A 12760-nucleotide genomic window follows, 5' to 3' on the forward strand; every position below is an offset into this window, starting at 1 on the left:
TCCGCTGAGTTGACTGTGAATTTTTAAAAGCTAACATGAGATCAGCTACTTCTCTTCCTAAGGCTCTTCAGTGTCTTTCCCATCACTCCTGGGCTGTTTCTTATCCAAACTCTGTGTATTGTCTGCAGGCCCTCTCACTCCTCTGCTTTCCCCAGGTTCCTAACATTCCAGCCTGGGGCCTCCTTTCTGATCACCCATTCATAAGCTTCTTCCTCCTTCTACTTGGAATGATCTTCCCCGATATCATTGCATGGCTGGCTCCATTCAGGTCTAAAGAGGCCTTCCCTATCTGCCCACTCTAAAGGAGCTCTAGGAGCACCTGGGCAGCTCAGTCAGTTGAGCGTCCAACGTCACCTCAGGTCACAATCTCACGGTTCATGAGTTTGAGCCCCACATCGGGCTCGGGTTCACTGCTGTCAGCGCAGAGCCCCCTTCATATCCTCTGTCTCTCTCTCTCTCTCTCTCTCTCTCTCTCTCTCTCTCTCTCTCTCTCAAAAATAAGCAAACATTTAAAAATGCTTTAAAAATAAATAAAGGAGTTCTATATTCTTCATGGCATTTCTGATTTTATTATGGTTGTCTGTTTGGTTGCCTCTCTTCCCTTTTTCCTCAGTAAGGTCTCTGAGAGCAGGGATCTTTCTGTCTTGCATATCTGTATTTCCTGAACCCTCTGAACTCCTCTGGGCACATAATAGGCATTCTACAGACTAAAATCCTGACCTCTCTTTGAGAAATGCTGCTGTTAAGATATTTCACCCATTCTCTTTGGGTATTTTCTTTATATAGAATCAGATGTAGTACGTACTAGGTTTAGCCGTCATCCCACCCATTTGATACTGGTGACAGCATGCCATGGTGGTGCTGACTTTCAACTATGCATGTCTTCTGTCCACAACAGGACTGTAAATCCCATGAAAGCAGAAACAAGGTCTCATATTTTCTCGGTATGCTTTTGTAGTCCTAGCCTCCATAATTGAGTGCATATAAATGTTAAGTTTACAGAAAGGGTTAAGACTAGTGGCTTAATCATATTTTTAGCATTTCTAGAGCATACTGGTTTGTCCCAAAGCAAAAAAAAAAAAAAAAAAAAAAAAATCATTTTGATTTATAGTTAAAAATATATGTATAACAAAGAAATATTCTGGACTCCATTTGCAAATTCATGTTATGAAACCCTGTTTATTTTGTTAGGAAGAGCCTATTATTAATTAGGACAGGTGGCCAGAATCAATGCTCTCAACCTCCCAGCTCTTTTGAAATTAGGAAGTGTGACCATAATTCCATGCCCTGGAGAAGCAATTTAAACACCTCTAAACTTTAGGTTTCTTACTTGTAAAGAGTTGCACTCTGATCTCCATGGTTTCCTCCTGGATTAAATAGCCCATGTGACTCAGCTCTTGTGAAAGTAAGTAACCAGTGGAAAAGCAATTGTAACGGTGGTCTCAGCAATCAGCCAGACATTCGAAAGGAGAGCGTGTAGATTCACAAGAGCCAAATTGCTTGTTTACTGTGGGTGGTGGGAGGGGGAGGCAAGAAGACATTTTTATTAACAATGAAGATGGTGGAGAAAGGTCTGAGGTGGCCTTCTGTTTACACATCCTAAGAATTATGTAGCCACTGGTGGCTTATGTGCTAGTGTTAATATTATAATGTGACTGCAACTTCTTTCATTTTAAATGGATTCTAGAGAACTTGGTAGCTTACTGAACTCATCAAAGAATTGAGATGTCTTTTCCTAAAAGGACAGTCGCCATCTACGTTAAATAAATCATGTGTTCTGTAACTGTTAGAAACAAGGAAAAGTAAAGCCACGTTTTACTTTTTTAAGTTCAGAACAACTCAGATTTTATAAGGAGTTCTAGAGTTACTGTTTTTTATTTATTGTTGTTAGTTATTATTTATTGTTATCGTTACTTGTTTTTTAAGTTCAGAACAACTCAGATTTAATAAGGAGTTCTACAGTTATTACCATGGTGTTGTCATATTCAGCAAGTGTCTTCTGGGGCTTCAGATGATTAATTTTCCTAGGATTTAGAATATTATTTACGATTGTTTCGGAGACCCATTGCCACTGTACGGCTTTTGGTAAGAAGCTGCAGAATGCTAGTTACGCAGCACATTTTTCCTTTGGTTTCTCTGTGTTATCAACCATGATGTCAGGCTCTTTCCTTGAATTTCTGTGCTCCAGAAACACCGCGTTTCTCTTTTATCTCACTGACCCTGTTTTTTTCTCCCCCTTTGTTCCTCTTGGTCTGAGAGTTCTTCCTCATGGGATTTATTATCTAGGAAAGGGATTTTGTTCTTCATTCACTCAATTCTTTCTCTCAAAGAGTTAATTCACTTCTATGGCGTATCTACTACTTAAATATTCTTGAGTCCCTATGGTGAATTAAAGATGTCTGTAAATGCTCCAGCTGGGGTCTGTTACCCTTCCCTTTAAAAATCTGGGCTGGCCCTGTTACCCTTTTTGAGCATTCAAACATGGCAGAGATGGTGTGGAGTTATTTCTAAGGCTGGAATTTAAGGAAGTGTGTAGCTTCTGCTATTGTGTGCTTGCAGTGTTCCTTAGAACTTAGCTGCCTTGCTGTGGGGCAGCCTAAACAGCCATATGGAGTAGTGGCCGGGCCTCTGGTCATTAGCCTAAGCTGAGCTGTAGGCCAGCAGACAACCCAAATGCCAGTCCTGTGACTGAGGCGTTTTAGAACTTACAGCCCTCCCAGCATTCCAGTCAACACCGTGTGAAACAGAAGAACTGCTTCATCATCCCACAGAATCATGAGAAATGATAAATGGTTGTTTTAGCCACGAAGTTTCGGATTTTTTTTTTTTTTTTTTTTGGCATAGCAGTAAAGAACTAAAACAAAAATTTGTACCCAGAAGTGAGGTGCTGCCGTGACAAAAACATCTGGCATTGGCTTTGAGACCAGGTGACAGTGAAGGTCTGAAGGGAAGTAAGACAACTATTAATGGTAGCTGGTAGGGCGATGAAGAAATTGCTTTTTGAGGACATAAAACAGTACCCTTGTTTCATACTGACAGGAAAACCGACAAGACTTGTATCTCCAATAACACGGAAGATGGAAAATGAACCCAATGGATTTGTATATCCAGCTTAGGGGATTTTCTAGCAGAATGTTGGAAGCGTCAAATGACTCTTTTAACCACTCATGACCAAAGTATTGCAAAAGAGAGATGAATTAAAGAAGAAACTGTTCAGATTTTAAGTAGACTTTAGAGGATGTGTTTCCAATCCAGAATTTTCTAGGGTTGTAAATAAAACTGTTTCTCATTCCCTGCTTCTCGACTCAGCGAAAAGGTACTCAAAGTAAGAAATGGCCTCAGGTGGAAAGAACAGATCCAGAGCAATACTGCCAATAAAACTTAATCTCAAGGTACAAATGAAAGCAAGGGCATAGCGGCAAGACCCTATATTATGACTTCAAAAAGATGTAAGTCTGTGCCTCCTGGGGCTTCTTAACTAGATAACAGGGCTTCCAAGGACCTTAAGAATGTTGTCCCACAGCCTCCTCTACTTAATTTAGACGACAAGATCCTGGACTTCAAGCCTGAACTCGATACCAGAGTTGGACGAAATTTTTAGGGGCTTGGAAGAGGGTGAGTGTGCTTTGCATGTAGGAGGACTTCACAACGTTTGTGGGCAGAGAGACCAGGGAAGGTTAAGCAGAGCTGCCCATCCTTTGCCACCCCTCCCATTGAGAAGTGACGTTTCCCATTCCCTGGAATCTGGGCTGGATCTATGGCTCCTTTGGCTGATAGAATGGAGTGGATGTGACACCGTAGCTTTGAGAGCCAGGCCATAAAAGAACTGCAATTTTTCACCTTCGTGCTTGGGATGCACCATCTTGGAACCCAACCACCGTCTATGTGAGGACCCTGAAACAGCCATGAGGAGTCTCACTGAAAGTGCCAGCCAGCAGGCAGCTCCAGCTACCCGCCTGATGAATGAGAACATTCTGGACCTTCCAGCCACTTTGTGCCAGCCAGTACCATGAAGTGAAAGAACCACCCACAGAATCATGAGAAATAAAACACTATTGTTTTTTTAAGCTGTTAGGCTTTAGAATATGCAGAAGAGTTAGCCCAAATCCTTCCTGTCTACATGTGGCTGTGTTCTAGTCTCTCTCAGGAAATGCCCAATTACCTTAGATATACCCTGCCTAACATCTGACCATCATATTATTTCCTGCCTTCTGATATGTTCAATTTTTTATTGTACAAATATTTGTCGTACACCACATGCTAGAAACTGTGGAGAATACTGTAATACCATAGACTCAAAATGTGAATCCATTTGACTCCTGCTTCTCCATGGACCCCTCTGTTTGATGTTGTTAAATGATGTTGAATTTTCATTTACGGTGACTATTTCATTCATTGCTTTCTTTCCAGAGCATTGCAAAATTTTCCCTCATTGCTTCCAGCCTACGCAATTTAAATACCTTTTGCCTGGGTTCTGTTGTTTCTGATTCCTCTTCAAATCCACCCTGCAAATCTCTATAGCTCAATGTCTCTCTGACCTACTGCTTCGCACACCTGGGGTCTCAGGTCTCTTAAGAGTTTGTGGAGTTGCTGGTAGCTGTAACTCATAGTCTGCAGAGAGGGGGAGACACTCTAGATACCTAGTGAAACTTCCAGGAAGGGTTAAAAGGACAGTACTTTCCCCAGATATTTCATTGTCAGTCTGTCTTGTGAGCTTTCTCCTCCTGGGGAAATTTGGAGAAAACAAACAAACAAAAAGTACTGGTCTCAGCTAGACCAGTTGAATTGCTTGACCAATCATAGGAGAAGGGCTTGGATTTGAGTTTTTGTTTTTGTTTTACAGAGAGAGTGCACGCAAGTGGGGGAGAAGGGCAGAGGGAGAAAGACAGAGACAGAACCTCAAGCCAGCTTCACACTCAGAATGGACTCCCCCCCCCCCCCCACCTCCCGCCAGGACTCAATCCCACCACCCTGGGATCATGACCTGAGCTGAAATCAGGAGTCAGATGCTCAACCGACTGAGCCACCCAAGTGCCCCTGGATTTGAGGTTTTTTAAACTGCTCCAGGTTCTTCTAATGTGAAGCCAAAACTGAAAACCACTGTCTTAGATTCTCAAAAAATGGTTACTCTACCTACTGGAAGCATCGACATTAACTAGAAATTTGTTAGACACATTCTTGAGGACTACTTCAGACCTAATGAATCAGAAACTCTGAGGGTGGGACCTACCACTCTGTGATTTAATACGCTCTCCAATGATTTTTATGAGCATTAATGTTGAAGATACACTTTACTATGTAAATCTTAATTCCTTCTAGGAAGTCTCAAAACTACAACTAAATTTGGAAAGGGTGTTTGTCACTTGAAAATTACTCCACGGACAAGATCTGAAGCAACTGGTAAGGGACATAAGCTGGCATATCATGTGCCTTGCTAGTGATCATTTAAGTACTTGAGAAATGCTGAACAATCATCAGATCTCTGAAGAACGGTTCAAGGGGTTATTTAGTCTGAAGAAATGGAACAAATTAATCGGGGGTACTGACACACTATTTCCCAGAGAGAGAGCTCCAAGAGGTGAATTTAAACTTCAGTTGGATATACGTTAGACCCAAGAAACCTCTTGTTGAGAAGTAGTACTAAACATTTTGAAGGGATATAAGGCAATCTCTAAATCAATTTGCAGTTAGAGCAGAGAGAAACCCCATTTTGAATTGTTTGGTTATATCCTGCCTGGGGTCAGAGACAGAGATCTTTGAAGTAGTGTCCAGTTCTCTGCATAGAATGACTCTAAATACCATCTGATCATCATTTGTTTATTTTTTCACTGGTTATTTTGGAAAAGCTTTCAAAGTAAAATAAGGACTAGTGGGAAGACAAGATGCCTAACTTGAGTGTTTTTGTTTCAGTCCTAGAGACTTTGGGGTGAGATTGTCAAATGAATTCATGTGCTTTGAAAAGCTTTTATGATTTCTTAATGAGGTTTAAAAGCTAAAGGAATGGGATTAGGACCACAAAATCCTTTACTCTTAACATTGTGTCTTTGAACTGATTTAGTGCATTTGTATATTAGAAATAGAGATCTGATTTAGATTGAATCCTCATTGTTTGCAAAAATATGGTCTGGAAAAAATTTCCTAGACACACAAACAGTATTAAATTTTGTAATGACAAAGGACAGCTATGCTCTAGCTCTCGAGTTAAAGACTTCCGTTAGAAAAAGTTAACATCATTTAATATATAGGAATGCTTGAGAGTTTTCATACATCATTAGATTTGGATGCTATCTATTTATACATTGAATCTTAGTTCAGTGGAAAATGTTTGGTAGAAAAAGTTCAGCTGAGAAAGTAGATTATATATTATGTTATAGGGGACATTGCAGGAAACTGTACATTTACATCTTTTGTTTTTCAAAAGACTAAAATAGAACCAAGTTACAATGCAATTGTTGGGGTTAATTGATGTCTTAGTCTGTTCGGGCTGCTATAACAAATTACCATGGACTGGGTGACCTAAACAGCAGACATATTTATTTTTCAGTTCCTAGAGATTGGGAAGTTCGAGATCAAGGCACTGCTCTGGCAGATGTTTTTTTTTTTTTTTTTTTTTTTTAATTTTTTTAATGTGTATTCATTTTTGAGAGAGAGAGAGACAGAGCATGAGGGAGGGAGGGGCAGAGAGAAAAGGAGACAGAATCCAGAGCAGCTCCGGGCTCTGAGCTGTCAGCACAGAGCCCGATGCAGGGCTTGAACCCACAGACTGTGAGATCATGACCTGAGCTGAAGTTGGCCGTTTAACCAACGGTGCATCCAGGTGCACCTAGGCACTGGCAGATTCTAATGAGATCTTACTTCCCAGTTAATAGGTGCCACCTTCTTGCTGTGTCCTCAAATGGTGGAAGGGGCAAGAGAGCCCTGTGGGGTCCATTTTATAAAGGCACTAGGGGGTTAGGATTTCAAAATATGTATTTTAGGGGGACAAAATATTTAGTCCACTGCAACTGGGGAAAAGAGATAAATATTTAGCTATTTCTTTAATCTTTGAGAGAACTGAGTGGCACAGTTAATTGGATTTAATGACAATGTGATCTTGTTTCCAGTGTGGGTGAGGCTTGAGATTTGAGTCTGAAGACCTCCATTCTAACTGGAACTATTTCTTGCCAGTTTTGTCGCTTTGGACAGGATAACTCCTCTGGGCCTGCTTTATTTCCATGTTTTAAAATGTGAAGACTAATAATATATCTAATGGTTTATTATATGAAACAAATTAACGTAAATGAAAGTGCTTTGAAAGTAGAAAGACAGATATTAGATTTTAAACAGTATATTTTTATTTGCTCTTATTGACAAGGAACCCCTCAATGAAAATCCAAGTTAGGTGATTAGAGGGAAAATTTATAGTTCTTAAAAAGGCAAACAGGAAAAAATTCTTTACTAATAAATTTAAGTTAGTATAAATATAGTAAACCTGTAGTTGTGGTTCTCTAATGGATTAGTTATAGTAGTTTCTCATATTGATTATTTTAAAATATGTGTTTTAAAATAGTACTATAGTTGGAGGTTTGTGACTCTGTTTCATACAAATACTGTGTTTAAAGTAGAAAATGTGTTTACAATATTTAAAGGAAACTGTGTTGTATAATAAATATCGGGATGGCTGAGAAGCACTCTGGAATTATGTAATATATTCTTTCCAGATATATTATAGACCCAGTGCAATGGAAGAATATGTAAAATGTTTCACACCTCAAATATTTTATCATGCTTGCTGCACATAAATGCAGGTGTGTATCATATGTTGTAAGCCTTTTAAAAATGAATTGTGAATGAGAAACTCATACTCCATTGGTCATATCTAATTATGAATTAGTCACAGCTAGATTGTCGTACACACTAACTCTGCTTTCTGGCCTGCAAAATAATTTGATACGGGATGGCAGTTATAAAGTAGGCTTTGCACATGGATTGGTAAATCCAAAGTAAATTTCAGACATGCCCAACTTTTTGATCTTTGAAAATGACGAGATCACAAGAGTATTACTAAAAATATCTTAAATGCAATTTGGGGTTAGTACACTGAGCTGGGTTTCAAGTACTTGATAAACCCAAAAAGGATTGTATCTTTGGGGCAACTATATAAACATTCCCAGCAGCTCTTCAGAAGTTCCATAGGCACTAAAAAATACAATTTTCATACCAAATTCAAATTTTTATATGTTTTAGAATATCCTCATATTTCAAACTGATCGATATATACATAATTTAAATTATTGCAAGTGACTGAAGTAGATGCTAAGAATGGCTTTTATTAACCTACAAGGTTAAAAAAAGCTAATATAAAGGGTAGCTACATTTAATAATATAACTTCAGAGAATTTCAGCAAATTTCTGAGCTGTGTCTTCAAAAGTTATTAACTTGTGACTATTTCTAATGAAATCAGTAGGCTAAATTTGAAGAGCACCGAGTCTTATTTGGAGAGATGTGTGGTTTTAAATTAGGATGCAGAAACTACATGGTTTGACAGGCCATCTGATAAATGCAAATAAGACCAACTGTGTATGAGGACTGAATGAGAGAAATTAACATATGTAGGCTGCTTGGAAAAGCTAAGTGTTCATCTAAGTGATGTAAATATGGCATTTTAAAATACATTAACATCTAAGTTTCTGTGGAAACTTCTCTGTAACCTAAAGGAATTCAGGGGCTGAGTATGATCTCATATATGGGTGGGGTCCTGTCTATATATACCTTGCCAGAATGTCCTCTAGTGTGAAAAGTAAACTGATCTATGAAAATCTATTTGCCATATCGTGTCTTATGATGGAGAGGGCCTCTGAAGACAGTGTTTCCAATTTTGTTTGAAATACTGCAGTTATTATAAGATATCTGTGCTTTCTCACAGAATGAAGACAAACACAGAGATGGTGTGTCTAAGAAATTTCAAAAGGTGTCGGCCTCCTGATTGAAGCACAGTCAACTTATTGGATTCATTTTTTTTTTCATCCAGTAAGTGTAAATATTTAAAGTACTTTATTTTGGTCAATGTTGACTTGTGTTCTTTGTTCAATGAATAACCACTGTCTGAATACCCTTATCTCTATTTGTGTTTATATTCTTTTGCAATTTCAGTCTCATGTCTTAAATGAATTTAACTTTCAGGACCTTTAAGGGGACAAATTCAGCCATAAACTTTGAGGCTGGCGGTGTCCTTAGAGATGATTTGGTTCATTCTCTTTATCCATTAAAAAACCATGCTGCTGTGATTTTTTTCTTCTTTTTTCTTGCTAGATATGTTATTAGACCCAAATGCTTCCTTTTATTTCTCGTACTCTGTGCCATTTTATAGGTTGTCCGGATTTTACTAATTAGCAATTTTTTAAACAATTGATTTATATAAGGTTGAACGTGACATGAATCATTTCTGTAAGGAACACTGCCTGAATACTTTTTAATGTGAAAATGGAAAATCTACCTCTTGTTTTTCTGAGGCAAAAAATAATTTAGTAATAGAGTATACTCTTACTTATTTACCCTATTAGTTATTTGCCATCAAAACATTAACCACTAGTGAGAATCCCCCCATAGTAGCATGTTCTGAGTTTTTCTTCCCTATCCCGTGTTAAGCCACTAGTGTTGCTTCATCAGCTTTTAAATACTCTAAGTTGGAGGGCGCCTGGGTGGCACAGTCGGTTAAGCGTCCGACTTCAGCCAGGTCACGATCTCGCGGTCCGTGAGTTCGAGCCCCGCGTCGGGCTCTGGGCTGATGGCTGAGAGCCTGGAGCCTGTTTCCGATTCTGTGTCTCCCTCTCTCTCTCTGCCCCTCCCCCGTTCATGCTCTGTCTCTCTCTGTCCCAAAAATAAACGTTGAAAAAAAAATTTTTTTTAAATAAATAAATAAATAAATAAATAAATAAATAAATAAATACTCTAAGTTGGACATGAACTTAAGTTACAAAGCAAGAGCTTGGGGGAAAGGAGATAATGCATTAACTTACAGTTTGTTTTGAATGTAGAACTGGTAGATCCCTCTAATCCTAAGGGATAACGACGTAAAGCAGTGCTTGCTCAAAAGAGGTTCCCCGTGGTGGTTGAAACACAACTCTTAGGCTGTAACTGATGCGCCAGGTGTGGGACAGGATGTGGAAAAGAGCTTACTCAGACCATTTGGAAGGCATAAAATATGGCTTCTGGTTTTTAATAGCTTGGGATGGAGTCAAGATCCAGGAGGAGACTAGATAGTTGCTTCACAATCTGCCCTAAATACCTTTATAGATCCAGTCTGGCTATCACTAAATGGTGTCTCATCTGAAGGACTTTATAGTGCACAGTTGGGATGGCCTAAGGTTTCAAATGAAACCAGAAGACATTTATATCCTTTGATCAGCCCTGCCTCCCAGATTTTTTCCCTGAGCTAGATCCTACTTGGGTACCTACAAGCATTAGAGTTAAATGCTTATTTTGGATACTCCCTTCAGTGGTTTTTCTTTTTATTTTCCTCTCCCAGTTTCTGTACTCCTACAAGGGAAAGTCATGATTACGCTAACAGAGCTGAAATGTTTAGCAGACGCCCAGTCATCTTATCACATCCTAAAACCATGGTGGGACGTCTTCTGGTATTACATTACCCTGATCATGCTGCTGGTGGCCGTGCTGGCCGGAGCTCTCCAGCTTACACAGAGCAGGGTTCTGTGCTGTCTTCCATGTAAGGTGGAATTTGACAATCACTGTGCCGTGCCTTGGGACCTCCTGAAAGCCAGCGCAAACACATCCTCTGATCCTGGGACACCGCTCCCACTTCCCCTCAGAATCCAGAATGACCTCCACCGACAGCAGTACTCCTACATCGATGCTGTCTGTTACGAGAAACAGCTCCATTGGTTCGCCAAGTTTTTCCCCTACCTGGTGCTCTTGCACACACTCATCTTTGCAGCCTGCAGCAACTTTTGGCTTCACTACCCGAGTACCAGCTCCAGGCTCGAGCATTTTGTGGCCATCCTTCACAAGTGCTTCGACTCCCCGTGGACCACGCGTGCCCTGTCCGAAACAGTGGCCGAGCAGTCAGTGAGGCCCCTGACACTCTCCAAGTCCAAGGTTCTGCTTTCGTCCTCAGGGTGTTCAGCCGATGTCGATTCCAGCAAGCAGTCATTGCCCTACCCACAGCCTGGCTTGGAGTCGGCCAGCATAGAAAGCCCAACTTCTAGCGTCCTGGACAAGAAGGAGGGCGAACAGGCCAAAGCCATCTTTGAAAAAGTGAAAAGGTTCCGCATGCACGTGGAGCAGAAGGACATCATTTATAGAGTGTATCTGAAGCAGATCATAGTGAAAGTCATTTTGTTCATCCTCATCATAACTTATGTTCCATATTTCCTAACCTACATCACTCTGGAAATCGACTGTTCCATTGACGTGCAGGCTTTTACAGGATACAAGCGCTACCAGTGTGTCTACTCCTTGGCAGAAATATTCAAGGTTCTGGCTTCATTTTATGTCATTTTGGTTATACTTTACGGTCTCACCTCCTCTTACAGCTTGTGGTGGATGCTGAGGAGTTCTCTGAAGCAATATTCCTTTGAGGCGTTGAGAGAGAAAAGCAACTACAGCGATATCCCTGACGTCAAGAATGACTTCGCCTTCATCCTCCATCTGGCCGATCAATATGATCCTCTTTATTCCAAACGCTTCTCCATATTCCTCTCGGAGGTCAGTGAGAACAAACTAAAACAGATCAACCTCAATAACGAATGGACGGTTGAGAAACTGAAAAGTAAGCTTGTGAAAAATTCCCAGGACAAGGTAGAACTGCACCTTTTTATGCTAAATGGTCTTCCAGACAACGTCTTTGAGCTGACAGAAATCGAAGTGCTCAGCCTGGAGCTTATCCCGGAGGTCAAGCTGCCCTCCACAGTCTCGCAGCTGGTCAACCTCAAGGAGCTTCACGTGTACCATTCGTCCCTGGTGGTAGACCATCCAGCGCTGGGCTTTCTGGAGGAGAATTTAAAAATCCTCCGCCTGAAATTTACTGAAATGGGGAAGATCCCACGCTGGGTATTTCACCTGAGGAATCTCAAAGAACTTTATCTGTCGGGCTGTGTTCTACCTGAGCAGTTGAGTACCATGCAATTGGAGGGCTTTCAGGACTTAAAAAACCTGAGGACCCTCTACTTGAAGAGCAGCCTCTCCCGGATCCCTCAAGTCATTACAGACCTCCTGCCTTCTCTGCAGAAGTTATCCCTTGATAATGAGGGAAGCAAGCTGGTTGTGTTGAACAACTTGAAAAAGATGGTCAATCTGAAAAGCCTAGAGCTTATCAGCTGTGACCTGGAACGCATCCCACACTCCATTTTCAGTCTGAACAATTTGCATGAGTTAGACCTAAAAGAAAATAACCTTAAAACCGTGGAAGAGATCATTAGCTTTCAGCATCTCCAGAACCTTTCCTGCTTAAAGTTGTGGCACAATAACATTGCTTATATTCCTGCCCAGATTGGGGCACTATCTAATCTAGAGCAGCTCTCTTTGAACCATAATAATATTGAGAATCTGCCCCTACAGCTTTTCCTATGCACCAAACTATATTATTTGGATCTAAGCTATAACCATCTGACCTTCATTCCAGAAGAAATCCAGTATCTGAGTAATTTGCAGTACTTTGCCGTGACCAACAACAATGTAAGTATATCTGTTCTTGCCTTCATTTAGCTGGTGTTTTGAGCGTCTGTTGTTGTAGCGTATAATGCGGGTAAAGAAAATGGACTT

The 12760-nt window shown here is 40.4% G+C and overlaps 2 protein-coding genes across 2 annotated transcripts in view; both read left to right on the forward strand.

Annotated features, from left to right (window-relative positions):
• LOC123598199 (translation initiation factor IF-2-like) overlaps nucleotides 1-3818 on the forward strand; it is a 47942-nt gene extending 44124 nt beyond the window's left edge. Inside the window, exon 3 of the mRNA XM_045478192.1 lies at nucleotides 3040-3818. The gene's annotated coding sequence lies outside the window, so the exon portion shown is untranslated. The remainder of the gene's footprint in view (nucleotides 1-3039) is intronic.
• LRRC8B (leucine rich repeat containing 8 VRAC subunit B) overlaps nucleotides 1-12760 on the forward strand; it is a 25767-nt gene continuing 13007 nt past the window's right edge. The window contains exons 1-5 of the mRNA XM_045478191.1: nucleotides 1-15; nucleotides 5320-5400; nucleotides 7712-7787; nucleotides 8907-9010; nucleotides 10509-12673. Coding sequence (XP_045334147.1) covers nucleotides 10535-12673 — 2139 coding nt within the window. The 5' untranslated portion in view covers nucleotides 1-15; nucleotides 5320-5400; nucleotides 7712-7787; nucleotides 8907-9010; nucleotides 10509-10534. The remainder of the gene's footprint in view (nucleotides 16-5319; nucleotides 5401-7711; nucleotides 7788-8906; nucleotides 9011-10508; nucleotides 12674-12760) is intronic.

The sequence above is a fragment of the Leopardus geoffroyi genome, chromosome C1, assembly GCF_018350155.1.
Source record: "Leopardus geoffroyi isolate Oge1 chromosome C1, O.geoffroyi_Oge1_pat1.0, whole genome shotgun sequence".
Taxonomy (NCBI): Eukaryota; Metazoa; Chordata; class Mammalia; order Carnivora; family Felidae; genus Leopardus; species Leopardus geoffroyi.